The sequence below is a fragment of the Pongo pygmaeus genome, chromosome 4 (assembly GCF_028885625.2).
Source record: "Pongo pygmaeus isolate AG05252 chromosome 4, NHGRI_mPonPyg2-v2.0_pri, whole genome shotgun sequence".
Lineage (NCBI taxonomy): Eukaryota > Metazoa > Chordata > Mammalia > Primates > Hominidae > Pongo > Pongo pygmaeus.
In genome coordinates this window covers 1,046,837-1,074,442 of record NC_072377.2, presented here as the reverse complement: position 1 = coordinate 1,074,442, position 27,606 = coordinate 1,046,837, and the positions used below count along the sequence as shown (strand labels likewise).

At 61.0% G+C, this 27,606-nt stretch overlaps 1 protein-coding gene across 4 annotated transcripts in view; it reads left to right on the top strand.

Moving 5' to 3' along the window:
* The window catches only part of SLC12A7 (solute carrier family 12 member 7), a 106,174-nt gene that overhangs the window by 46,531 nt on the left and 32,037 nt on the right, over positions 1–27,606 (top strand). Inside the window, exons 1-6 of one of the 4 annotated variants that reach the window (XM_054488011.2) lie at positions 1,925–2,128; positions 19,954–20,048; positions 20,547–20,669; positions 25,057–25,203; positions 25,758–25,812; positions 27,323–27,453. In XM_054488011.2, the coding sequence (XP_054343986.1) occupies positions 2,005–2,128; positions 19,954–20,048; positions 20,547–20,669; positions 25,057–25,203; positions 25,758–25,812; positions 27,323–27,453 (675 nt within the window). In that variant the 5' untranslated portion in view covers positions 1,925–2,004. Of the gene's footprint in view, positions 1–1,924; positions 2,129–19,306; positions 19,418–19,953; positions 20,049–20,546; positions 20,670–23,888; positions 23,987–25,056; positions 25,204–25,757; positions 25,813–27,322; positions 27,454–27,606 lie in introns of those variants that run through there. The other 3 variants (XM_063664627.1, XM_054488012.2, XM_063664628.1) reach the window with 3 other exon arrangements.

Below are 27,606 nucleotides of genomic sequence, written 5' to 3'. Positions count from 1 at the left end.
GAGCTTGGACGTGTGACGGGAGCCCTGCACATCTGTTGCTCCTGCTGGCATCACTTGGGAAGGCCTCGTGCCCACCCTGAGCTCTGGCCAACCCTCGGGAATAGCGCTGGGCGGCGACCAGGATTCAATGTACAGAAGCCCCTGCTGGGGTGACTGAGGAGAGGGTTTACCCAGCACCCTAAGTGTGAACCCTATAATTGACCCCATTGGGCACTTCTGTTCCCGCCCTCTGGATCTTTTCAGCAAAGCCAGCCCTCCTCATAAGGATGCCTGGGAACTATTTTATCTTCTGGGGAGGTGATAGTTTCCTACCTTTCGTCCTGCTGACCCAGGGAGGCAGCTGACCTAGCACCATCCACAGCCCTGAGCTCCCTTTGGTGGGAGGTGGGGTGAGAGTGTGGAGCAGGCACCGATCCAGACACCCAGGCCAGAGGAACCCCCAACTCTGCAAGGGCTGGTGCTGGATGGGCGACGTTCCAGGAGGGGCCCAGGCCTACAGCTTCTGCCCAGAAGAGTCCATGGGGCAAAGGGTAGAACCCTGGGCCACCCCAGGGCACAACTGGCTTTACTAGAAATGGCTGGTGAGGTTGGGCTTGCGTTCCTTGAACCCACAGAGCCCCGTGATCTCACAGCCTGGAGGCCATCACTCCCCTCCAGCTGCCTTTTAGGATTAGACAGGCATGCTGCTAAAACATGGCCAGGCCATGCCCATTTTCCATGTGACAAGAGGCTGTGGCCGTGTTTGCCGACACCACCTGTGTTTCTGCTTTGTTGTTGTACAGCAGTTGTGGGTGATTATGAATAAAGGCTGACTCATTGCACCTGTGTGCCATAGCATTTTAGCCCAATTCCCCATTGACGGACATCTGATTGTTGTGTTTTTCGTGAGTCATTTGTTGAGAAATGTGCCAGGTGCTGGCGGGTGGTATCCTGGTGTCCGCCTGGTGGGTTCTGGAACTCCACCTTACCTGCATCACCCAGTGGGCTTCTGAACATTTCCCAAGGAGGGAAGGAAGGGTTCCAGGGCAGGGGCCGCGGGGCACTCCTGGGGCAGGTGTGGAGGAGAATGGGGTCTTCGTGGGTGGTATCTGTCATGGGGGGGGACTCCCTCTACTGGGTTAGGTCCCTAAACTGGAGCTGGACCAAGCTCTGGAGGACCCCACCCCCAGGCTATCCAAGACTCCTTCCACTGGAGATGCCTTCGCAGCCAGGCTGGGCTAGCCAGGAGCCAGGCTAGGAGCCCAGGGTCTGAGTGGGTGTTGACAGCCTGGAGTGGGTGGGCGGACTATGTGGGAGGTGGGTGCTGGAGGATGGCAGGGGGGAACAGGAGGGGAAGCAGGAAGGGTAGGGGGCTGAAGCAGGAAAGGGGCGGCAAACAGGAGGGGGTGCGGGAGGGGTGCGCAGAAGGAGGAGCGGCCCAGCAGGAGGGGGTGCAGAAAGGGCAGGGGTTCCAGCAGGAGGGGGTTCATGGGGCAGGGGGGCCCAGCCAGAGGGGGTGCAGGAGGGATGGGGGGGTGCAGGAGGGGTGAGGGGTTCCAGGAGGAGGGTGTGCAGGAGGGGCACGGGGCTGGAGCAGGAGTGGGGGGTCGGGAAGGGGACAAGAGGGGAGGCGGGGAGGGGGCAAGCAGGAGCGGGGCGGGGAGGGCGGGGGGTTTCAGCAGGAGGGGCAGAGGGCTGCAGCAGGAGGGGGTGCAGGAGACTGAGCGGGGATTCGCGGGCTCTGCGATGGTCGGGGGGGGGGGGGGGCAGGCAGCGAAAGCCCCGCGTCCCGGGTCGGGGCGGTCGGACGGACACAGCCTGGGTTTGAGTCCCTGCAGGAAGTCGCCTGGCCCAGCTCCGCCGCGGGCCAACTTTTCGTGGGGCCGCGGGGCAAGCAGGTGAAGTCACGTGGCCCGGGCGGGGCGGGTCGGTCGGACCCCGCCCCTGCGCCCAAGTCCCGTGGCGTCGGCGGGAGCGGCGCAGCGCGGGCCGGGCCGGGGTAGGGACTGTGGGCTGCAGGCGGCCATGCCCACCAACTTCACCGTGGTGCCCGTGGAGGCGCACGCCGACGGCGGCGGGGACGAGACTGCCGAGCGGACGGAGGCTCCGGGCACCCCAGAGGGCCCCGAGCCCGAGCGCCCCAGCCCGGGTGAGCGCGGCCGCACCTGGCCGGACAAAGGCCGAGCGCCCCGAGCGCGGGTCTGGGCCCTGCATCCGGGAGCGGAGGCGGGCGGCGGGGCCCGGGGTACAGGAGGCGCCCCTTCCCGCGCCCCCACCGCCTGTTCTCGGTCCCCCACCCCACGTTAGTGGCAGGGCTAGGGGGCGAGGGGCCCTGCCCAGGCTCCCGGTACCGTCCGCTCGGGTGGGACCGGGGGCGGAGGTGTGGACGCCGCTGCTGGTAGCCATGGAAACGGGGAGGGGCTGGAGCGCGCCTCCAGAGGGGCCCGGGCCCCTGGGTGGTCCCTGGTGGGACAGGGGTGGCGGTGGAGACCCCGGCGGTTCGGGAGCCGCGGCGTCCTGTGTCTCCGCTCTCCCTTCCCCTGCGCCGCGGCCGTCCGGTAACACTAGCCCGGGCCGGCCCGTCCTGCCCCGCCTGACCCTGGAGGAGCCGCCCGCCCCCAGCGGCGGAACAGGAAGGACTGCGCCCTGGCTGGGGAGGGGGCAGCCACCGGGGCCTTGCTCAGGCCGCGTCCTCCGTGTTCCCGTCCCCCGTTCCGGGAATCTGGAGGTTTCTAGCACTTTCACTTTCTCTGGGCGGTGGGGACGGGGCTGGGGAGAGAATCCCCCAGCCCTGTTCCCTCCATCTGGCTCCAAATCCCGGTTACTCCCCGGATCTCAGCCCCCTCTAGAAACCGGAGGCTCTTAGGCCCTTCCATCCGGAGTCTCTGAGAAGGTGTCCGGACTCAGTCCAGCCGCCGCCCCGCGTGCTGGCCGTGCCCGCATGTGCCCGGGTCTCATGCAGTGGGTGGCAGCCTCCCTGCTCCCTGGCAGTGGAAGGAAGGTGAGGTCTGTCCAGGGACAAGTCTGGCGCCAGACCCCAGATCCTTCCTAACCCACCATCCCGGGCAGGAAAGGCCAGACATCCCTTCCAGGCAGTTTAGGAACCCGGGGACACGGGTGGGGACCCACCGTGAAGGCAGTGGCCTGGGATGCGTCATCAGGGTCCCCGCGGCGGGCGAAGCGTGGTCTCAGCTTGCTCTGCACAGAGGCCAGCCCAGATCTTGGAAATGGTCAGGCGGGGCCGCCAGGCTCAACACCAGGTGAAGTGCTAACTAAGCAGGGTCCATGAGTCCAAGCCCCTTCTCTCCGGTCACCACCAGGGCGGCAGGAAGCACCAAGGAGGGTGGGCCCTGGCGTGGTCTTTCTGTGTGAGCTTTGTAGCAACGCCCCCGGAACGCACTCAGAAGGAGCCTCTTCTTGCCTGGCCGGCCCCTTCTCAAGGCTGATCAGGTTCACTTTTCTCTCTAGACTGTGTCATTTGCTTTTAAGGCAGAGGGAATTTTGTGCTTGTTCGTCTTCTTGTCTCTTCTACTCTGAAGGCTGTTGAGCGGTGCCCTGGGCCTGTGTCTGCCCAGCAGGCAGTGGCCCTGGCCGAGCGCTGCCCATGTCGCTGCCCGTGCACTCAGGTCCTGCTATGGGTGTGTCAGGAGGCTCCCTGGCCTTCATGAAATGGAGAACGGGAGGGCATGGGCCAGGTGTGGGCTTCTGGACACTTTTGAGGGTGGCCCTGTGGTGTGAGCTGAACTTGGGAGATTTCTCCGAACTGGCAGAGAACTTGCACCTGGGGCTTTTGTGCTGGACCCGCTTCCTACTTCCACAGAAAGGGCCCGGCGCCCAGCCACGGCCAGGCTGTAACAGGCATGCAGCTGCCCTTCAGAATCCACTTGATCACATCCTGATCTTCAGCCCACAGAGGTGTGGTTAGGAGTCCCGTGATGGGCACGGAGCCTGGGGAAGGAGGCACAGACTTTGCTTTTTGGTGGCGGTGGGGGGCGGGGGTCCTGCAGAAGCCGGAGCCCCTCCCAAAGGCCTGCTGTGTGGGGTCCACGCCACAAGGTCACAGGCCAGGTCCAAACCTGTCCGGCCACAGAGTTACCAGCACCACCCAAGCTCTTCCTGACTCCATTGCCGTTCCCCTGAACGGTCTGTGGAGGTACTGGAGCTTCTGGGCTGGCGCCTGGGTGACGGCGAAGCGAGTTTGAGGGGCCTGGTGGGCTGATCCTAGGCACTGCGAGGTGGGCGTGGAGAAGGCGTCCTGAGCCACCCCAACTTGAGGAGCAGGGGCCTTGGTGTCCCCAGCCTGGGTTGGGGGGGTTCTGGGGAAGGAGGGGTAGATGCTGCTGCCCAGGCTGCCTGGCTCGACCCAGAGCCCAGCAAGGCCGCGTCTGCCCAGCCTGGCTCCAGGGGCCTCCTGTCCCCGACCCCTGCAGCTTCCCTGCTGCTTCTGGTGGAGCCTCTGCGGGAGGCGTCCTGTCCCCAGGATGGGCACTGTGCCCTCAGCACTTCTTCGGACCGAGCTTTTATTCTTGGTTTTATTTTTATGTGAAATACCTCGTCTTGAAATGAGAAGGACGTGTTAGCCCTCAGTTTCTCAGTGGGGTGGTTTTTTGAGAGTAGGAGGCGGGAGGACACTGCTGGGCGCTGGCTGCGTCTTGTCCGACTTCAGGGTAGAGTGGGTTTTGTAACTGGCTTGGGCGAGCCCAACCCTTCCTCCGTGACTATGTCAGGGTAGACTCGCTCCTTCCCAGCTTGTAGGGGTGCGTCCAGGGGCCTCAGAGACCCTGGGAGGGGTGGGAAGGGAGGGCTGGCCGGTGCCCCGGCCTGTCTGGAAGGTGCAGCATGCAGAGCCTCCGTCAAGGCCCCGCAGGCCCTGGCCACCCACTCTCCAGGAGGGACCTCCACTCGTCCAGGGCTCCCTGGGCTGGGAGAGGGTGGGTCCTGCCTGGCACCCCCAGGTCTCCCACCCTCGGCTGGGGCTCTCCCAGGTTTGCCGGGAGCTTCTTCCTGGCTCGGGTGCTACTTCCCTCTTTGGGTTCCGTTTCTGAGATTTTCCACTGTGGCTGAGCTCGTGTTGGTTGTCCAGGGGCGGTCCTGCCTCCTTCTGCCCCTGGCCGCTGACAGAGGCCCGGTCGCATGGTCAGCGGCCTGCCTGTCCCTCCTGCTCCAACTACCTCCCGTGTCCGTGTTGGGAGCCCCCTCCCAAAATCTGAGGACAGCGAGAGCTGCCCCTTCGTCCTTGCCTGTCAGGTGCTGGGTGCCATGCTCTGCACTGCCCTTGGGAACGGCGAGATGGTGCACGCCGGTCGTGCTGATCTGGGGTCCCCTTTGGGGATGCAGGGACTTGGGGGATCATGCATTAGATAGGGGGACCACACACAGACCGTCCAGGTTCTGTCCTGCCGAGTAGGGACAGAGAGCTCTTGTTGTCCCCAGATTTCAGAAGGGCGCTCCCGACACCGACATGGCAGGCAGTCGGAGCAGGAGGGACAGGCAGGCCATTGACCCCACGGCTGTGCCCGGGAGCCCCTGCAGCAGCTGGGCTCCGCCTTACGGGCATGGAAGGTCATGGATATGTGGTAAGCAGGCAGGGAGGCTGCAAGACATGCATTTTGTTTATCAAGTTCCCTTTTTAAAACTGAAGGAAACAAAAGATACACAGGAACGCGGTGGCTGCTGGGCATCCAGGCCGGGGTCTGTGCTTCCTCCTGTGCCTGACATACTCCCAGGCTGTCTCCAGGCAAGAGGCTCTCCTTAGCAGGCATGCGGTAAAGCATTGGTGCTTTAGGTCAGCTGGCTGGGTCCATGTGTGCGGGCACCTATGTGCCTTGTGAGTGTGCAGGTGTATCCACGTGTGAGCCATGTGCTTGCATCATGTATATGTGCACATATATGTACACGCATGTGCATACATGTGTGCACTGTGCTCTTGCACAGCTGTGGGCATGCTCACGTGTGTGTGTGTGTGTGCGCGCGCATGCATGCCGTGGCAGGTAGAGAGGGGCTGGGGCTTCCTCCACAGCGTGTGTGTATGTGTGTGTGTGTGTGTGTGTGTGTGTGTGTGTTTGCATGCCGTGGCAGGTAGAGAGGGGCTGGGGCTTCCTCCGCAGCAGAGGGTCACGCAGTGTTGGGTGTTGGATATCCGTTCCTTCCCCCCTGGGCTAGGCCCGTCAGTAAGTGACCAGGGGCTCCCTCTCCTGGTGTGGCCTCGTGTTCAGGTCTGAACCTGCTCCTGGGCTTCTGATCATGTGAGGAGACCTTTGCCTCGTGGACTTGGGTTCATGGTTTCCTCTTCTGCAAAGCTCCCCAGGCCTCTCTGAGTGGGCGAGGCCAAACGGATTCCACGGTGGTTTTCTGTCTAGCGTTGGACACCAGATCCCCTTCTTAGAGTGAGTGGCTTCCTCAGTGCCTCTCCTGTGCTCTGGGTGGCCGTTGGGAAGGTGGTGCCAAGGGGAGGGCCAGGTGCTCAGGCCTGGGTGCAGGGCGGCTGGTCCAGGCTGAAGCCACACAGGTTTGCTGGGGATTGGTGAATGTCGGAGACCTTGCCAGGCGGTGGCTGGAGTCAAGCAGAGGCACCTGAGGGACCCTGAGGGTGAGTTGGGGGCTGTCCTCCCCTCATGCCTGGCAGTGAGTGGGCCGTGGAGTGAAGCCACCTCTGTCAGGGCCTCTGCACTTTGGACGTGGGGCCACGTCCTACACAGTTCCCTGGACCTGACCCAGGGCTTCCCAGATGGCCCAGGCTCCTGTATGGGGGAAGGGTGGACTTTGTAAATCACAGAAAGCGACCCAGGTGGGCCTCAATCACTTGAGAGGTTTATTTGCCGAGGTTAAGGATGCGCCTAACACAGAACTACGGGAAACTTCCGTGGTCCGGGCTTTTCTTCTCAAAGAAGGCTGAGAACTTGAATATTCAGAGGTTAAAGCGTGCGTATTAGGGGAAGAAAAAAACAGAAAGAAGAGGGAGGGCAGATAGGCAGCGTTTGATCAGCGTTCACTGAACCCATGTGTTACACGTGGGGGTAAAGGAAGAACCCCTCACGCCTCACGCTCAGTGAATCTGCACATTTACCTACGACACAGTCAATACGGGGTGGGCGAAGCAGTCAGGACACAGTCAACACAGGGTGGGTGAAGCAGTCAGATGTGCGTTTGCCTCCGGCGAGCAGAGCAGCGACTCCTGGTTCTGTCCTTGGTCCCACACCCGTGAGGATGAGCTGTCGTTTCCACCGTCGGGGTGCGTTTCATTGCAGCTGCTTTAGCGTAAGGATCCTGTGAGTCCTAAAATGTGAGGGAGGCCTGCAGCCTTCTACACAGGAAGAAAATGGAAGGCAGGTTGCGTGACCCGGTTCCCAGCCTGACTCTTACCTGTGGCTTAGTGTGTTTGGGTCCCGAGATCCTGTTTTCCTTTTATACCTTGGACCACGGAGCCTTCCCAGGGCTGCCGTCCTCGGGCACTGCAGACGGATCCCGATGTGGCACCGCCGGGCACAGCACTGGGAGTGGAGGTCAGCCCAGGGTGGCCCCCCAGCTGTGAAGGGCACGAGTGGAGCCGACACCCCAGTGATGGATGGCCTCTGTGAGGCCAGCTGGCTGCCCGGAGGGCTCTCCTGTTACCATCCCTGTTGGAATATGAATTTTCTTATTTTTTTTTTTGAGACAGAGTCTCACTCTGTCACCCAGGCTGGAGTGCAGTGGCACAGACTCAGCTCACTGCAACCTCCGCCTCCCAGGTTCAAGCGATTCTCGTGCCTCAGCCTCCCGAGTAGCTGGGACCACAGGCACGCACCACTGCGCCTGGCTGAGTTTTATATTTTTAGTGCAGATGGGGTTTCGCCATGTTGGCCAAGCTGGCTTGGAACTCCTGGCCTCTAGTGGTCTGCCCACTTCGGCATCCCGGAGTGCTGGGATTACAGGCGTGAGCCACCATATCTGGCCAGAATATGAATTTTCTAAGCTGTGCCTTAGACCGAGGTCTGGAGGGCAAAGTTTGATGTTTGACGTTAAGTATTAACCACAGTTCCTGGCTGGGTGCTTTTGATTTCAACCGGCTCCATCAGCTGAGTGTTTCTGAGGGTGGAACCCAGAGTCATTTTGTGGCGCCCGTGTGGTGGGTGGGGCAGGAGTCCCAGGGTGCTGGGGAGTGTAAGGCCCGCCAGGGGCCTTGAGGGGCAGACCTCCCCCTGTGGGGCATGGGAACCTGGTGGAGCCCGGTGGGGCTGGGTGTGGACGGCATTCAGGAGTGGACCAGCTGGTCTTCAGGGCAGTGGGCTGGGCTGGGGGCGTCTGGGGCCTGGTGAGCAGCTGACTGGGGGCCCTCCTGGTAACTGACACGGGGGCTGGTCTCCTTTGGTCTTCCTTCTCAGATGCTGGGGAAGTGCTGCCCAGGGACGAGGGCAGAGCACAAAGGGTTAATACCTTTCCTTTATGAAGAAGGGGGAAACTCCCTTTTGGGGGCAGAGGCCTGTTCTGTGCAGATAAACCTCTGGCTTCAGTGCAGTAGCCTGAACAATGAGCTCCTGAACGATGAGCTGCCTGGCTGGCCACGCTGTCCAGGCCCTGCCTCTTCCCCTGTTCATGGCCGCTGACTCCCCAAGGGTCCTGGAGCCTCTGGCCGGGAGTGCCGGGGGGCAGGCCCACAGCAGGGTCCCCTTTGGCTGGTGGGTGACTGCAGGACCTCATCCCTGCAGGGAGGGTCCCCTTTGGCTGGTGGGTGACTGCAGGACCTCATCCCTGCAGGGAGGGTCCCCTTTGGCTGGTGGGTGACTGCAGGACCTCATCCCCGTGGGGAGGGTCGCCTTTGGCTGGTGGGTGACTGCAGGACCTCACCCCTGTGGGGAGGGGCGTGTGCTGCCATTGCAGGGGTCTCAGGGTCCGAGTGCTGCTTACGGCCCTGGGCTGTGACGTGGGCCCCCATCCTGCCAGCCTGTGCCTGTTTCCGCTCTCTCCTTGGGCGGTTTCTTTTTGAGGAAACAATTGTGGGGAGGAGAGTGCTGTTTCTGAATCACGTGTGGACCTGGGGTGGTTTGTTTCCTGCGTTCTGGGGTTTTCTTGGGCAGCACCCTGCACGCACCCCCCTGGTGGGCCTCGGCTCTGCGGGGAGTGGTCCTGGGGTCTGGGATGAGAGTGGGCCCCGCCCAGGCCTGTGTTGACCCCTGGAGTCAGATTGCCATCCACTGTGCTGGTTACAGTGGCTCTGGGAAGTTAGGGGGCTGGGACGTGAGCCCCAAGGCTGGCCATGGACAGCCACACACAGCATGCCCGTGTGCTTGGTTGGCGTGCCTGGTTTGTGTGTCTGCCATGGCCTGGAGCTGTCCTCATGGTGGGGTGGCCCTGCTGTCCCTCCCAGCGTTCGTGTCCATTTACGTCCTGTGCACAGGGGATGTCCACCTGGCAGACGTGCAGCCGGGAGGAGGATGTTAAAGTGATCCTTGAACGTTTGCTCTGTGCCTCAGTTTCCCGTGGCAGGAGCCAGCCTGTCACGAGGGTGGCGGTGGCCGTGACCTCATCTCCTTGGCTGTGTCTGCAGACCTCTGGCGCCAGCGGGTCGGGCCTGGGCTTTCAGGGAGGCTCAGAGACGCCCTGGGCAGTCACTGGGGAGCGATTGAGTGGAGTGGAAATCGGAGGAGGGAAGTGTGCCAGGCCAGGCCCCTCCTGGGTCCCCTCCACGCCGCCAAGGGTCCCTGACCGCAGCCCAGAGCGAGCCTGTAACAGGAGCCGCCCTGGGAGGGCCTGGCAGGTGCGCTGGGGGCCCTGCCTCTCCCGCGTTCCTTCATCTCTGCCACTGCAGGCTGCCTGGGCCCCGAGTCTCTGGCACTAGGGGACCCCACGGCCCCTCCATGGCTCAGATGTCACTCTGGCTGCTGGGGAGGAGGCTGGACCAGGGCCAGCAAACAGCCACGTGACAGAGGGTTCGGGAAGTGAGTTCACCCGAGGCCACCTTCCCGCGAGCAGGCGTGTCCTTTAGATGGAAGGGCTGTAGTCCCAGTGCGTGCCTGTGTCCTGGGCACCCCGCCCCGTGGGTCATGCAGTCTGGAGGCTGTAGTCCCCGGGACTTTGTGCAGATGTGTGTGCCGCAGGTATGTGTGTGTGTACACGTGTATGTGCGGGTGTTGGTGTGTGTGTGTGACTGTGGGTATGAGTATGCACATGTGAGGACAGGTGCGTGTGCAGGTTTGCGAGGTGAGTGTTGTGTGTATGTATGAGCGGGGAAGCGTGTGAGTATGGGTATGGAGAGTGTCTTAACGTGTCAGCATGTTTGCGTGTGCACGTGGAGGTGCCCGTCTGTGCGTGTGTACACATGCACGTCTCTGTGCATGTATGTTTTGTGTGGCATGTGTTCATGTGTGTCTGGCCATAGCTTGCCAGGACCTTCCAGCCAGGCTGCCTTGCTCCCGGTGCCTCTGACGGTGAGCTGGGATCTCCCGGCGCTCTCCTGGTTTACAGGATACTGGCGGTGGTGTCTGCACAGACTATTGGGATGAGGTCCCTTCTGGAATGGGTGATGAAGGGCCTGTTTTTCCTTCAGAAGGCAGCACCGCTTTAGCCAGAAACTTGTGCTGGAAGCCTGAGAGCTTGCCTGAAGCCCCCCGTGTCCCAGCCTGAACACTGGACCATTCTCATCCTGTGCCCCTGAGAGCCTCAGTTTCTAGATTTTAGGGCCCACACAGCACAAACTGTGAGGGGTAGAGGGAGGACAAGGGCCAGGGTTCGTCAGCTGGCGTTCAGATCCTGGAACCTAAACACACTTTATTTCAGTGCCCAGCACCTTCACAGGGAGCCCAGCCTCCAGGCAGTGGGGTTGGGAGTGTTCCTGGGTCCGCGCCTTCACGGGGAACCCAGCCTCCAGGCAGTGGCGTGGGCGGGGGGTGCTCCTGGGTCCATTCAGTCTTGGGCTGTCCCCAGAGGCCACGTGGGCTGATGCCACTGGGTCACCAGCTGGGACTCATTCTGCTGCAGGTGCCCCTGTGGCTCCAGGGGAGGGTGGCCCCCTGGACCCAGGGGACACACAGAGCCAGGCCTGAGAACCTCCTTGAGTGCAGGGAGCCAGGAAGCCTGGACCTGCTTGTCCCCTGCCCCAGGCCCGGCGCCTCTCTGTGTGCACAGGTCCGGTGCCGCCCGCCACTGCTCTGCAGTGCTGGGTAGCTGGACGGACCACCCACGCTGGAGGGCAGAAAGGAGTGGAGGCTGTCGGACCTGGCTCCAGCTTCACGGCCCCTCCTGCCTGCCAGCCGCTTCCGGCTGAGTCTAAGAGGATGTTCCTAGAGCCCTTTGTGGAGAATGGCTGTAAAATCCCAAAACGCGGGAGGAAGAGGGGGAGGGATGAGCCACTGAGAAAGGGAGGCTGATGGAGGCATTGTGATCTCAGAGGGGATTAGGGCTGATTAGGGAGGTGAGCCAGCTTCTTTCTACCCATGAACGCACTTCCCAGGCCTGGATCGGGGTGGGTCAGGGATCTGACATGCAGACTCTCACTGCCTCTCTGGCTGGAGGGGCTGCCCCTCCTCTGGCTGGGACACTTGTGTGTCTGGTCTTTGCCCTTCCACCTGCAGCCGCCTCCTTCCCTCTCGGGGTGGGGACACAGCCTGGTTGGACAAGCCCAGGAGGCTGCTTCCCAAGGCCCCAGCCCATGAGGATCTTACTGACCACAGGGTCTGCATTCACTTTGTTGATAAGGTGTCGGGAAAACTAACCTGGAGTGAAAAACAGATAGGAGGTTGCCTCTGTGGCTGGGGGGCTTGGCAGGGAGGGAGCTGGGGAAGTGGTGGGAGGCTCTTGGTAGGTCCGGTGAGCAGGGGCAGCCCTTTGTTGATGCTCAGCAGATAGACGTTCTCTTGCCCAGGCAGCTGCAGCCAGAGAAAACTCAGCAAAGCGGCTCCGGAGGGCCACAAGGCTGCTCAGTGTCGGGGGGTGGAGGGGGGTCTGGGCGGTGGTGGCCACTGTGTGCTGTGACATGCATCAGACCAGGGCTGTGTGGGGCGGATCTGTGCGTGGACAGCTAGTACCCGTAGGGCTGCACAGGATGTCTGCCCACTTGCTTACCTGGGGTCGTTTTTATAATGAAAAGGTAGAAAAAATAAGATGAGAAAAAACTGACTTGTGGCCAGTTCTCCAGGCCAGGGCTTGACCTCGCCGCCTTCATGGCTGAGGAGGAGGGCAGCCTGGTGTGGCTGTCGGCCTTTGCTGGCTATTGGGAGGGCTCCTCCAAGGTCTCAGGGGCCCGCCAGAGGCTGTGGTTCTGGGGCCTGGACCCAGGTCGGGCCTGCTGGCCAGACGCTGTCAGTCCCGGGCACGTCTGCTTGGGGCAGGTCCTGTTGAGACCCTGGCCCCTGGGGATAGGTCAGCCTGGTGCGTGGGGTTCATGAAGGCACCAGACAAGCTGTGAGCAGAGCTGCTGCTGGAACTGCTTTAAACCTGGAGGGACGGGCACCGGTTACAGCGACCAAGCCCCTGTCCCAGTGCAGGTGGGCAGGGCAGTCCACCCAGTGCTGGCTGCTTAGGGCTGCTCGGGGCAGGTGAGCGAGGAGGGGCCTCTGGGGAGAGGGCGCTGAAACAGGCTGTTCCGAGGCATGAGGCGGGCCGAGGCCGGGGCTGTTCCCAGAGCTGGGAAGATGTTGGGATGGATGGAGCAGGAGGGCAGTGCACACAGCTGTCGGGGAGCTGGCCACGGGTGCGGGTTCAGCTCGTCGAGGGTTCCTGGTGGGTGGTCACCATGCAGAGCCACATCCCTGCAGGCTCATGTTTCACCGCCTCTTCCCGGGTGTGCTTTTCTGTCCCAGGACATGTCCAGGATCCAACGTGACAGACACCGGGTTCCCGCGCCACCTCGGGCTCCTCTTGGCTGTGACGGTTTCTCGGACTTTCTTTTTTTGATGACTGTGGCAGTTTTGGGGAGTCCTGGTCCGTTTTAGAGAACGCCCCTCAGTTGGGCAGTGTCTGGTGTTTTCTCTCGTGGTTACCCTGTGGCTGAGTGTTTCGGGGAGGAAGACCCCAGAGGACAGGCGCCCTCCCTGCACGCGGCATCTGGGCACACGCGTCGACAGCACTTGGCGCGGTCTCCCCGAGGACGCCGTCTTCCTCCTCTGTTACCCACGAGCGCAGCTCACCTTCCTCTCCCACCCCAGCCAGGCTTCTGGACCCTCGTTTGGTTTTGGTTCCCACTGTCGGATCCGCAGATGGGCTTGCCTTTGGGGCCTGCTGTGCTGCGGAGTAACCCAGGGGATCTGGGGGCTGCTGTGAGACCATTGAGCCCTTGAAAGGCTGTGGAAAGATAGATGACAGGCGGCTGCGGGTGGCCCAGAGGCCAGGCGGCCTTTACAGGGGCTTCTTTCCCAGTGACTCTGGCCGGGTCCTGTGGATTTTTAATTCCGATGGCGTGTCTGCAGAATGAAGCACCGTACAAGCCTCATCAGGCAGTGTGGAGAGTACCAGCCCCTGCTGTCCCAGTGCTGCCCGAAGGTGAGGGACATTCGTGGATGATTCACGGGCTTCATGAGCTATTTGCAGACACCTGCCCGAGTCTCCTTTAAGGGGAAATTCCTGAGCGGCTGCCTCGCTCTTTTCTGAGGCGTGGGGGAGCCCAGCCTGGCCAGGTGAGAGGAGAGGGTTGAAATGCCATGCCTTCTTCTTCTCGCCCTGGATGCTACTGGCTGAAGGAGCCTCCTTTTAAAGCCTTGTTACTCACGTTTCTCAGTAATAGCAGGAACCGTCATGCGCTGTCAGGGTGTGAAGTGGGGCGGCCCAGGCCTGGGGGACCCTGGAATTCCCCTCCGCACTCCTGCCCCACATGCCCGCCGGAGGGGACCATGGTGTTTGTGAAGGGGCCGTTCCTATCGCTGGTTTTAAGGTGTCCCGAGTTTTGCTGCACTTGGTTTTGGGGAGACCATGAGCTTGGCACAAACTGAGATTCCTGAGTCAGCCTTTCTAAGCTGTCGTGGGCAGGCCACGGCTGTGTTGTAAAATGTGAAAGGAGCCGGCCTTTACACGGGTTTCTGTGAGATGAGTTCAGCATTTCAGTCCTTAAATGTGGAGATGAGTCAGAAATGGGTTTGTCTTTGGGAGGAGGGAGGGGAGGCGAGTTTTGTCGGGGTCGGTACCATGGCTCATTCTGTGTCCTGGCCGGAACTGGGATCAATCCTCTGACCCGCTGAGGATGCCTGCCGTCCCCCGGAGGAGGTGGACCGGGTCGGGTTCTGCCTTCCCCCGGAGGAGGTGGACCGGGTCGGGCCCTGCCGTCCCCCGGAGGAGGTGGACCGGGTCGGGTTCTGCCTTCCCCCGGAGGAGGTGGACCGGGTCGGGTTCTGCCTTCCCCCGGAGGAGGTGGACCGGGTCGGGCCCTGCCTTCCCCCGGAGGAGGTGGACCGGGTCGGGTTCTGCCTTCCCCCGGAGGAGGTGGACCGGGTCGGGCCCTGCCTTCCCCCGGAGGAGGTGGACCGGGTCGGGCCCTGCCGTCCCCCGGAGGAGGTGGACCGGGTCGGGCCCTGCCGTCCCCCGGAGGAGGTGGACCGGGTCGGGCCCTGCCTTCCCCCGGAGGAGGTGGACCGGGTCGGGCCCTGCCGTCCCCCGGAGGAGGTGGACCGGGTCGGGTTCTGCCGTCCCCCGGAGGAGGTGGACCGGGTCGGGCCCTGCCTTCCCCCGGAGGAGGTGGACCGGGTCGGGCCCTGCCGTCCCCCGGAGGAGGTGGACCGGGTCGGGCCCTGCCGTCCCCCGGAGGAGGTGGACCGGGTCGGGCCCTGCCGTCCCCCGGAGGAGGTGGACCGGGTCAGGGTTGGGTTGATGTCTGTACCCCGCTCCTGCCTCAGGGCACGTGGTGTCTGGGTGCTGCTCTTTGGCCCACGGGGTGGGGTTTGGCTGGGGAGACTTGATCTGAGTTGTTGGGCCATCCCTCGCCCCCGCTTCACCCTGCTTGGCAGAGGCCACTGGTGCATGGCGCCTGGGCAGGGGCACCACCGGGACCTGCCCTGAGGGTTAGACACTGTGGGCTACCCGGCAAGGACCCTGCCCGTCTCACCTTCCTGCACCGCACGCCAGGCTTTCCCGTGTCCGTGTGTCCTTTGAGCCTTCCGGTCGTTATGAGCGTGCAGAATGACGAGGGAGGAGGTGCTATCCCAGGCAAGTGGCTCTATCCGCAAAACACAGGCAGGGCTCGGCCAGAGGAAAACTCACTGCCCTTCACAGCAGCCAGGCCTGCCGATGTCCAAGTCCAGGCCAGGGAGTGCAAGGGATGCGGCTGGGTGTGCAGAGGGCTAGAGGGGGACTGGGGGTGCAGAGGGTTAGAGGGGGGCTGGGCGTGCAGAGGGTTAGAGGGGGGCTGGGCGTGCAGAGGGTTAGAGGGGGGCTGGGCGTGCAGAGGGTTAGAGGGCGGCTGGGTGTGCAGAGGGTTAGAGGGGGGCTGGGTGTGCAGAGGGTTAGAGGGGGGCTGGGTGTGCAGAGGGTTAGAGGGTGGCTGGGCGTGCAGAGGGTTAGAGGGGGGCTGGGCGAGCAGAGGGTTAGAGGGCGGCTGGGTGTGCAGAGGGTTAGATAGGGTGGCTGGGCGAGCAGAGGGTTAGAGGGGGGCTGGGCATGCAGAGGGTTAGAGGGGGCGGCTGGGTGTGCAGAGGGTTAGAGGGGGCGGCTGGGTGTGCAGAGGGTTAGAGGGGGGCTGGGTGTGCAGAGGGTTAGAGGGGGGCTGGGTGTGTAGAGGGTTAGAGGGGGGCTGGGTGTGCAGAGGGTTAGAGGGGGGCCGGGTGTGCAGAGGGTTAGAGGTTGGCTGGGCGTGCAAAGGGTTGGGGGGGCTGGGCTTGCAGAGGGTTAGAGGGGTCTGGGTGTGCAGAGGGTTAGAGGGTGGCTGGGTGTGCAGAGGGTTAGAGGGGGGCCGGGTGTGCAGAGGGTTAGAGGTTGGCTGGGTGTGCAGAGGGTTGGAGGGGGGCTGGGTGTGCAGAGGGTTAGAGAGGGGCTGGGTGTGCAGAGGGTTAGAGGTTGGCTGGGCGTGCAAAGAGTTGGGGGGGCTGGGCTTGCAGAGGGTTAGAGGGGGGCTGGGTGTGCAGAGGGTTAGAGGGTGGCTGGGTGTGCAGAGGGTTAGAGGGGGGCCGGGTGTGCAGAGGGTTAGAGGGGGGCTGGGTGTGCAGAGGGTTGGGGGGGTGGCTGGGTGTACAGAAGGTTAGAGGGGGCATTGGATTTTTAACGAAGAGTCTCTTGACCGGGATGGCATTGAGCCCCATGACGTCCCCGGGATGCACTCTTGGTTCAGGTCTGACCTGGCTGTTTTAAACAGATAGAAACGTCTGTGCGTCTCCCAAGTGGGCACTTCCATCCTGCTGAGAGCACGCTTGCCGTGGCCTCCATAGAGACCAAGCGACACTCCTCTCAAGAAAGCGAGCGGAGACGTGTTCTCTTTAAAGGCTTGAAGGTTGTAATCATGCTCTGAGGCTGCTTTTGGTAGCAACATGCTGGTGGCTGAACACACGCTCATGTGTTCAGTGCAGTCCCCACCTGGGAGGACCAGCCACACCCCGCTTTTATGTGTTCCATCCCCCTTTTCTGTGCGTCCTCGCACTCTGGACTCATCGTCTGTGCTACTTTAATAAGCAGCGAAGGACAGAGTCATGCCTCGCCAGCCCCACACGCAGGGCTTTGTTGTGAGGCCACTGGTGCACATCCCTGCACAGTCGGACGCATGGATCCTAGGTGTGACCCTGTGGCGGTTACATCGTAATGTTTTCTAAGTTTAATGAATTTCTCGGTATTCATCCAACTTAAGCAAGTTGTTTCTAGTGCTTTTTTCCAACTGCGTAGGTTGCCTGTGGGGAGCTTGTGTGTGTGTTTTTTGGGGTGTCCTTGGGGCCTGATAGGCGTTGCCATCTTCCCAAGTAGGCCATGCAGAGGAGACGCCGCGGTGAGCAGGGGTTGCTGCTGCTGGGAGTGTTGGAGGCGACGGGAAGGACGTTGGTCCCCTTGGTTTGAGCGAACGTGCTTGCTGTGTACACGTTTTTCCTACTTGCGCAGTTCGTAGAAGTTCAGATAAACAGTGGTTGCTTGCTGAACGCAGACATACTAAGTTACATACTAAGACCCCAACCACCAGTAAACCTGTGCTTTCCAGAAGGGACGTGGGCTGGGCAGCGGAGCCCCAAGCTGCACTCCTGATGGAGAAGGCAGGCAGGGCTGAGCCTCTGGAGCCGAGCACCCTTCCTGCAGGGAAGAGAAACTTGAGCCCAAGCAGCTGCGACTTTGTCCAAGGTTGTCTGTGGGGTTGGCTGTGTGGGAGGGAGAACCTGAAACCCTCGGGTCTCTCCTTCCCTCCCTTCCTCCTTCCCTCCCTCCCTCCGTCCCTCCTTCCCTCCCTCCCTCCGTCCCTCCCTCCCTCCGTCCCTCCTTTTTCCTTCCCTCCCTTCCTCCCTCCCTCCTTCCTTCCCTCCCTTCCTTCCTCCCTCCCTCCTTCCTTCCGTCCCTTCCTTCCTCCCTCCCTCCTTTCTTCCTTCCCTCCCTCCCTCCCTCCCTCCAAGAACAGCTGCACCAGGCTCCTGGTCCGTCATCTTCCATTGACTCCAGAAAGAGTCACCAGTCACCACTGATTTCTCTGTAAACAGTTGGCCATTATGTCCAGAAAAAGGGCCTGAGCAGGAATCCACTGAAACCATTGAGGAGGAGTGGAGAAGGGCCCTGGATGGGACTCATCTTGGAAAGACACTTGTAATTGATGGGAAAGACATTCAGACATATTTTCTTAGTTGAAAGTATTTGTAATTTTTCTTTTAACCTGATTTCCATGTAACTTCAGATCTCAGAAAGGTTGCAAGACCAGTGTGGAGAACGCCCATCTGCCCTTGGCTTCCGTTGCCCAAGTGCCAACCTCCTGCCGTGTTGGCTGTGTCCCTCCTGCCTCCTGCCCCGCCCCGGGTCTTCGTCTTTCACCCCCACGTTTGTTTCTGAACTGTTGGGAGTAAGCAGCTGACGTGGTGCCCCTCACAGGCGTATTTCCTAAAAGCAAGCACGTTTCTTTCAGAATCTCTGCAGTGCAGTCACCGGAACCAGGGAGTTAATGATCACACACTAGAGATCTTTTTCAGATTTCACCAACTGGCCCAGTCACGGTCTCCAGAAAAAGAAAGTCTGAGGTTGCGCGTGCATTTGGCCGTCTCTGTCACCTGCAGCTTCCCCTGTGTTGTCTCCCTGACGTTTTTGAGGGGTGGGGCCGCTGGTCCGTGGCATTGGCCTCTCTGTGGTGTGCCCCATGGCCTAGGCATCTGCAGTCGCTCATGGTCGCACCGAGGACCTGCACACCCTGAGGGCTGTGCTTTCCGCCCCGGGCACCGTACTGGGAGCACGTGCTGCCTGCCTGCCCCCGGACAGTGATGCCCTCTTTGCTGGCACGGCTGGAACCCACCACTCATGCAGCTGGTGCCTGTCAGCCGGCCAGGGTGGCCGCCAGTGGGCTCTGGCACATCCGAAATGTCCCATAGAAAATGCCCACCCTCCCAGCCGGAGTTGTTTGGCGCAGTGATGAGGTCCTGGCCTGCCCTCCTCCGGCCACCTCGCATCCTGCCTTGACCGTTTCTTCTGGACCCTCAGGGTCCCACACCATCCTGTGCAGGGCTAGGGTGGACCGGGCAAGGATGGGCCGAGCCCCCCTAGGAAGGGTCCCGGCCTGGTCGTTCCCAGTCTGGGGAGCTGGGGTGCAGCACAGGGGGCAGAGGGCCCTGAGGGCCCTGGGGTGCGCGGGTGGCTGTGGGTTTGATGCCCTTCAGCTCCTCACTGTGCCTGGCTGGGGCATGTGCATTTGCAGACCCTGTTCTCCTGGCCATGGGCTGCTCAGGGGTCCCGGGCAGGCTGTGGTCTCTGCAGTGGCCTGTGCCGAGTTCCTTGTGACAGTCCCTCAGGGCAGGTGATTCACGAAGACAGGAACTTCTCAGAGTTCTCGAGGCCGAAAGTCTTAGACCAAGGCCTGGGCAGGTTTGGGGTCTGGCAGTTTCCCTGCCGTGTCCTCCCACGGAGGGTGGGAGGGCGAGAGCTCTGCTGCTGAGGTCTGGGTGTAGGGACTTTCATCCCCTTCCACACCTTACCACCTCCTACGGACCCCACCTCCTAAGGGCCCCACCTCCTAAGGACCCCACCTCCTACGGACCCCACCTCCTACGGGCCCCACCTCCTACGGACCCTATCTCCTAACACCATCACATGGGCCATTGGGCCTCAACCCGCCAGGGAGCCTCAAGTCTTCCTCCCCCCCAGTTCCCTTGCTCATGCCCTCGGGCAGCTGCTAGGATTACCCCCTGGCTCCAAGCCCTGGGCTCAGCCCCACGGAGGGGTCGCCGGCCCAGCCTTCTTGAAAGACGCAGGAAGGGCTCATCTACCTGGAGAGCCCGTGGGTGGCGTCCTCAACAGGGAACAGTGGGAAGTCCTCTGTGTCCCTCAGAAATGGCGGATTAAGCAGCAAGGCGAGGAGGTGCTCCCCCGACTTTTAAAAGTGAGAATTTTGCCCACATTTGGCTGAATGAGAGATTTTCAACGCCAGAGGGAGGTGCCCTTGCCCTGGGCTGAACAGCTCACTTGCCGAGGCTTTCGGGGGCTTTGTCTTCAATGATGATGTGTGTGGGGGCTAGCGTGTGTCCTGGGGCTAGCGTGTGTCCTGGGGCTAGCGTGTGTCCTGGGGCTAGCGTGTGCCCTGGGGCTAGCGTGTGTCCTGGGGCTAGCGTGTGTCCCGGGGATAACTTGTGTCCCGGGGATAGCGTGTGTCCTGGGGATAGCTTGCGCATTGGGGCTAGCATGTGTCCTGGGGCTAGCATGTGTCCTGGGACTAGCGTGCACCCTGGGAAATGCCCCTTTCCTTGGAACACAGATGTGTGGACGGAAGGAGAGTGTGTGAGAAGTATCACCCTTAGCCATGGTTTAGAGGTGACAGCTGGTGGGGACCAGAGCCCTCTGTGCAAGATCTGTGGTTGGCCTTCTGTGCTTGCTTTTAGTTCCTTCTAAGCTGACTCTGAATTGTTTTTCCCTCACTAGGAGATGGAAATCCAAGAGAAAACAGCCCATTCCTCAACAATGTCGAGATGGAACAAGAGAGCTTCTTTGAAGGGAAGAACATGGCACTTTTCGAGGTAACTTTACTTTTTAGAAGAAGAAGGTGCCAGGGCCGTTGCTTTGATGTGGAAAAGTAAAGGAGCCCCTGGGGGTCCCCAGGCTGGGGCCTCCCACAGGACTGGACACTACGTGGAAGGAACTGGGACCTCCCTGTCCTGAAGGCCATGGAAGGGGCCCAGTCCCGCACTTGAGCTGGGATGTGCTCCTCGGCTGGTGCCTTCTGGGCTCCTTCCTGGATCTAGGGTGCCCCGGCCCCATGGGAACCCCTCGGAGTTGCTGAGTGCTGGACATCCTGGGGTCCCTGCCATGGGTGGGTGGTCCCACTCAGTGAGGCCTGGAGCCCTGGCCTCGGACTCAGACCTGCCACACAGGTGTCCAGGCCTCTCTGGCTCACTTCAGACCCAGGGGCTGAGGACCAGGGGAGAGCCTGAGCTCCACACCCTGAATACGGGGAGGGAGCTCGGGGGGCCCACGGCGAGGGGAGGGCCGCCTGTGATCACGTCCACGCCACGCAGGAGGAGATGGACAGCAACCCCATGGTGTCCTCGCTGCTCAACAAGCTGGCCAACTACACCAACCTGAGCCAGGGCGTTGTGGAGCACGAGGAGGACGAGGAGAGCCGGCGGCGCGAGGCCAAGGTACTGCCGCCCTGCCCGTGCCTGCCCAGTCCCCGCCCCGTGTGTCCCGGCAGGGTCAGAACACGCTGGCAAAGCAGTTGCTTGTCAGAAGGGCTGCCCTGAGCTCTGGTGTCATGGCCACGTCCAGCCCTTTCTTCCTGGGTGGGCTCGATGGTCTCTGCCCTGCAGCTCCTGTCCAGCCCTCTTCCATCTCCACCGTCCGGGAAAGCGTGACATCCCCCATGCATCTGGGCGGCCGAGTTCCCTGTTGAGAGATGAACTTGGGGTGTTTTGTTCGTTCTGCGGGAGCGGCCCCATCCCCTGCTGTGGAGAGGAGTCTGAATGGTGCCGAGAGGACGGGACGTGGCCCCTTCCAGAGGGTGTTGTGGCCTCGGTGCTCCTGGGGGGCCGCCCTCCTTTTCATTTCCTGTCCAGGACACGTAGCCTGGTGGCATTTTCCCTGCAGTTTTATTCCTTGAGGATTTGTTTCCAGGAATCCGTCCTAGGAAATGAGGGGGTGCAGTGGGGAAAGGTTTCCCTTGAGTGGTTTCTGTGGGCGACGAGGTGTGGAAACCCCTTGAACATCCTCGGGAGGGTTCTGCTGTCCTGCACAGACGGGTTGCCTGAGAGCCACCCTGAGGCCCTGAGGCCCTGAGGTGATGCTCACAGGTGAGAAAGACCCTGGACCCGCGTTGGGGGAGATCTTATGTCCTCGCTGTGGGGGTGCTGTGGGTGGCTCAGTTTCTTCTCAACTCCCTCTGCTTTTTAAATCTTCTTTCAAATATGTGTGCGTTGCTTTAGAATAAGATACAAACAAAACAGAAAAATAATCCACTGGAGGAAACCAAGCAGCGCAGGCCCTGCTCTGAAGCCGGGCGACGGCCTCCCCCAGTCTTGACATAAAATTGTCATTTCCCGAGTCAGCCCCGAGCCTGTGCCCTGCTCCTTTGGCAGACAGCTAAGGGCATACGTTGGCTTTTTAGGGTGATTTTTAAATTCCTGTATTATTTTCCTTAACTTTCTAACTCTAAAAATACCATCAGGAGATCCCTATCTTCTCAGAAGGGAGGGTTTTGTAGTGCCAGGTAGAGGCCTGTGAGCAGGAAGGAAGGAGGTGCTGAGCCAGGCGCCCCCAGGTCCAGGGAGGGTGGGTCCCCCTGCTGTGTGTGACCTCCACCAAGTGGGGCGTCCCTCGGCCGGCCCCTTGCCCTCCCCTGCATCCGCCCAGCCTGGACACTGTGCTTTGCGTCGACACCACCCGAGTGCCTCCTGCCAGCGTCCAGTGTTCCGCTGACCTGGGTCCCACACAGCGATCGGGAAGTCAGGCCCCTGAAGATGTCTCTTTCCTTCCTTTTACTGTAAACACAGCGGAATCAATACTGCATTTCCAGGATACTTGAAGACACTTGGTTTTGTTTTTGAGAAGCGTCACTCTGGGGTTGAAGTAACCGGAGACAAGTGAGGGATGTGACCGTGCGACCACCTCGGGGTGGGGGCTGGCCTGATGAGGGCCCTCAGCCCTGGCTGTTGTCCCAGGACAGGGCGGTGGCCTCTTCAGAAGCTGCATCTCTGGACCTCTTTCTGGTTCCCCTGCTGGGTCCTTCCCAGCTCGGGGAGCCTGTGGCCGTCCCGCCTGTCTGTAGCTCGGCCAGCCTTTGGGGTGGGACCATCACTGCTGCACGTGGACGCTGCGGAACTGGGTGTTGCCAGGCTCAGCACTCAGCACCTTTCTGCACGTGGACGCTGCGGAATTGGACGTTGCCAGGCTCAGCACTCAGCACCTTCGTGCACGTGGATGCCGCGGAATTGGGTGTTGCTGTGCCAAGCTCAGCACTCAGCACCTTTCTGCATGTGGACGCTGTGGAACTGGGTATTGCTGGGCTCAGCAGTCAGCACCTTTCTGGGGTTTCACTCATGCTGGGCGCTACCTTGAGGCCTCATGGGCTCAGGCTGGTGCTCTGGCACCAAAACTCAGGAGCCACAGGCCTTCCCTGTCTGTCTGCCTGTGTGCTGGAGTTTGTGTCCTAGAGAGATGTTGGCTTTCTCAGGGAGCGGGTGCCTTCCCACGGGCCTGATCCGAGTGCTCCGGGAACCGGCTTCAGCTCCAGTTCGGCTGGGCTCAGGCACCACTGGCCTGGCCACCCAGCTCCAACCCCTCTGCCTGGTGGAGCCCAGCCTGCCATGAGGTGCCCATAGAGAGCACACCCCAGCTTCTCTCACCCTACTTGGTACTGAGATGACTGAAACATCCAGGCAGGTGCGATTGTTCACGGCACACTGTGGGCCAGGGCCTAGGAGGTTCCCACCTGGAAGGCTCTCCCTGGCCCCCCCTGGTAACCCTACCCGCAGGCCGGTGGCTCTCAGGCCTCTGTCCCTCAGGGACAACATGCAGGTGCCCCAGGCTGATGCCACCTGCGTTTCAGTCGTGGAGGGACCAGGGCCCGTGACCCCAGCAGGCCTGTTGTTTGACGGTGGCGGGTTTCGGTTGGCAGTGAATCCTTTGGCACCCTTAGGGGACCGTGGCTTGGCCCCTGGGGTGGCTGCTAGGGCCACCCCTCGTCCTCTTTGCCAGGCTCAGAGCTTGTCCCCAGCAGACCTGCTCCCATTAAGAAACCTTTTCAAGGGCCCAGGCATCTCCAGCCTCCCGCGCCTGAAATTGGGTGGGGTTGAGCCTTCAAAGTTGCCTTTTAGGCATGAACCAAGAGGCCGAGGTCGGCCATGCCCTTTCGTGAGGAGTCAGGATCCCCCCACTTTGGCCGAGAACCAGCTTCTGTCCCACCTGTCACGGGGCCGTGGGATCTGAGGCTGAGCCTGGAGGGCAGGGGCCCCTGTGTGGACGGCATCTCTACCTGGAGCTCTACCTGTCGGCTCCTCCATTAGCTGAAGCCTCACTGTGAAGTCACAGCAACAGTTGTCCCCGGAGCCTTGCTGTCACCTCTGCCATGGGCTCTCTAGTTTTATCCAATGAGAATGTCCCAAAGCCAGTTCTCCACCATCCCCCACCCCTTCTCTCATTTGCACCAAGAACAAAGCATACCCAGATTTGGAGGGCCCAGCAGTGGCCCCTGGCCCCGTCACCCTCTCCTCTCCTCTCCAGGGCCCCCGTCAGAAGCAAGTTGCTCCCCTGTTGCTTCCCACCTAGGGCTCAGGGAACCAAGTGAATCCCCCAGGCTCTCAGATCCAGGGCTTCCCACGCTCCGAGCTGCTCTCTTACATTATTTTTCCCAGGGTCCTAAAGTCGGTGGAGCCCTAGAGCCCTGCCCTGGCCCCAGCCTCGGCCTGTCTGTGGGAGGCGTTCCGGCACGGTGACCCCGGAAGCCACCCTGTTTGCTTTTGTGGTATGATGTTCAACGTGCTCTCCTTGGGAGCTGCCCCTCACCTGGTCCCCTGTTCCCATCCTCCCCAGGCCTGGGCTGTGTGAACCTCAGGATCGAAGCACCTCCTCAGCCTCCGCACAGGGCCTGTTCTGATCTGCATTGTGGCCGTTGTTCACAGGAAGCGTCTTCAAATAAAACGTTCCCCCTTTTCCATATTGACACCTTGAGACGTTTTCCTGTTAAAACGTCACCTTGTGCTGGCACCAGCCATCCTCCAGGTCTGAGCCACGTGCCTCTGCTCATGGCGGGAGTGGGGCTGAGCAGACGATGCGGATGGAGCTGAAACTTCTGCCCCAGCCTGGCCCGTCCCGAGTAGAGCTGGGGAGCTGCCTGGCAGGCACTGGCCTGCTCCTGGCTGTGCTGCCGGCCCTTGCCCATGCGGGTTTCCTCAGGGCCACGGGGTGTGTCCCCCTCTCTGGCACAGGTGTCTGAAGCAGGCTGCCTGCTCCGTGCTGGGGCAGGCGGGGTCGCCCCCAGGGTGGATATCGGAACCTTTGCTGTTACCTCGTGGTGACCTCCGTGCCCGGTTAAGATGTGTCAGTTTCTGCCCAGGGCTGATGCTGAGCTGTGGATTTTTTTTTTTTTTTTTTTTTTAGCTTTATGGGCAGCAGCCGTCTCATCCCTCCGCTGGCTCTGCTTCCATTCCTGAAGTCTCAGGCTCTCCCAGGGTGTCAGACCTGAGGCCCTGAGCCATCCAGGGAACGGAGCTGGGGGCCCTCTTGTTCTCCCTCTTGTTTTTTCCATAACTTTTCCAGTGTGACAGGTTTCCCTCCGTCGGGGAGGCACAGCGGAGCAGCTGCATCTTGGTTCTTTGCCAACCATGTGGTTCTGCTCCCCTCCCCTAAGCCCTCGCTCCGGGATGGTTGGGGGTCCTGCCCTGGGCCTCTCCCTCTCTGAACCTCCATCTGTTCTGGGAAGGACTCCTGCCCCCACGGCCGCTTTGCCTGCCCAGGGCCTGAGTGCAGCCTGGGGAGGGGGCTCCCTTTGGGTGTGGGGTCCGAGCCCCCGGGACACGCTATGCTCCGTCGCAGGCTCCGCGCATGGGCACCTTCATCGGCGTCTACCTGCCATGCCTGCAGAACATCCTGGGCGTCATCCTCTTCCTGCGCCTGACGTGGATCGTGGGGGTGGCCGGCGTCCTGGAGTCCTTCCTCATCGTGGCCATGTGCTGCACCTGTGTGAGTCTCCCCCGACCGGGTGTGGCTGTGCCTTCGGGCGGTGGCAGCCGGACAGTAGGGCCCTCCCCAGATGCCCGTGTAGACGTCATTCAGCACCGTCTCCACCATGAGAGCCGGGGTAGCTGCGGGGATGAGATGCCACACTGTCTGGGGTTAGTGCTGGCGTGTTGACTGGCGCCCTGGCACCTCATTTACCCGTGTCTGCGGAAAGGCATCTCGGCCAGTGGTGGGTGTCATGGGGCGGCATCCCGGGGCTGAGGCTTCCAAGGGAAGGGACACCCTGTGTTTTGATGACATCACCTCCAGTTTGGAAGGACCTTGGGCACTTTCAGGGGTCCCTGTCATAGGGAAAGGGGTGGGAACCAGGACACTGCACGCCTGGTGCCCGGGAGCCTCCAGGTCCTGGTTTCCTAGCCACTCCATTGAGATGGAGAGCCCTGGAGTTGGGGGCTGGCATTCAGCCGGAGCCAGGTCGTAGACCCCGCCTCGGGAGTGTTGCGATGCTGGCAAGCTCTTGGAAAACTCTCCTCAGATGGCCGCCTGTCTTTCTGCAGACAATGCTGACAGCCATTTCCATGAGTGCGATCGCTACCAACGGTGTGGTCCCAGGTAAGGGGTGAGTCCTGTTAGAGGAGCCGGCCGCGGCCCTGAGTCCTGTTAGAGGAGCCGGCCGCGGCCCTGAGTCCTGTTAGAGGAGCCGGCCGCGGCCCTGAGTCCTGTTAGAGGAGTCTGTGTTTTGCCGCATGGAAACTGCGAGGAGGCCGCTCGGCGAGGCCGGGCCAGGGGCTGCCTGGGGGTCTCAGTCGGGCCTTCTGTGTGTTCTCCACTGGCTCCTCTGGCGTTTGAGCCGTGAGGTCACAGCTGTTTGGTTTTCTTCCCCATTTTGCTGCGTGGTGACCGTCTCTTGCCAGGGTAGGCAGTGCCCACCAGGCAGCAGGCTGGGGAGGGGGAGGCACGGGCGATTCCAGTGGCGCCTGTAGCCCATTGTGTGCCATAGGCTGAGTTCTTGGAACCTGTATCTCACAAGGGAAAGTGAAGACAAAACACTGCCCTGACCTTGTTAATTAGTAATAAGTTAATTACAATACATAATAACTAGTGAACTGAGATGATACTGTTAATTAGTAATAAATGAATTACAATACGTAATAACTAGTGAACTGAGATGATACTGTTAATTAGTAATGAATGAATTACGATACGTAGTAACTAGTGAACCGAGATGATACTGTTAATTAGTAATAAATGAATTACAATAAGTAATAACTAGTGAACTGAGATGATGTTAATTAGTAATAAATTAATTACAGTACGTAATAACTAGTGAACTGAGATGATACTGTTAATTAGTAATAAATGAATTACAATACGTAATAACTAGTGAACTGAGATGATGCCACGTCTGCTCCCGAGTGCATGTGTGCTGCGCGTGTTAACGGCCAGGCTTGCTCAGCACCGGGTCCTCACGCAGCTGGTCCCCATCCCCACGGGGGCATCCCTTGGTGCTTAGCGGACTTCCCCGGCCACAGGAAAGCACAAGGGCCCTCACCGGGGGTCTCCCTCCGCAGCCAGGGGACCAGTCTCTGCCTCACGATGACTGCATCCATTAGGACCCCTTCCTCATGCCACACGCGCTGCTCAGAGCAGGGAGAGCTGTGTTCTCCAGGCAGCCCTGGGATTGCGCCCGGCCTTCCCATCAGTGACAGCGTGTGTGGTTCACAGTATACCAGACAACTCCTGAACATCCTAGTTTCTCTTTTGCCTTTTTTATAAGCAAAAACTTAGTGGAAGTGGGGGCTAGGGCTGCTATTGATGTACGCAGGACTTTTTCCAGGACCTGCTGGGGCCTCCTGCTCCCCAGGGAGCCTTATCCCTGACTTCACCTGGTCCTCATGTCCATGAGAGCACGTGCTCTCGGTGTGGAACGTGTGCCGAGCCTCGGGAGGGGAGAGTTTACCGTGGCAGCATCTCCATGTGCTGCTTTGCGGGTGGACGAGGGTCCACACGCTGCCTTCCCAGAGACAGGCCCTCCTTCGCCCGTGCACGGCAGCACAGACCGCACCTCGAGTCCGAGTCCAAGTGCGCCCCTGACCCGCGGCTGCCGCCTTTGTCTTCGCAGCTGGCGGCTCCTACTACATGATATCACGCTCGCTGGGACCCGAGTTTGGAGGTGCTGTCGGCCTCTGCTTCTACTTGGGCACAACATTTGCAGGGGCCATGTATATTTTGGGGACCATCGAGATTTTTCTGGTAAGTGTGCTGCTTTGAAAGGGTTCCCACCCCACAGTCTGTGGCAGGATGCCAAGGGGCCCTGCCTGACCCACTCTGTGGCACACACAGCACACAGAGCCATCCTGACCCCACTGCCCTGGCTGCCCCTGGGCTCTCCTGGGCTCTGGCCAT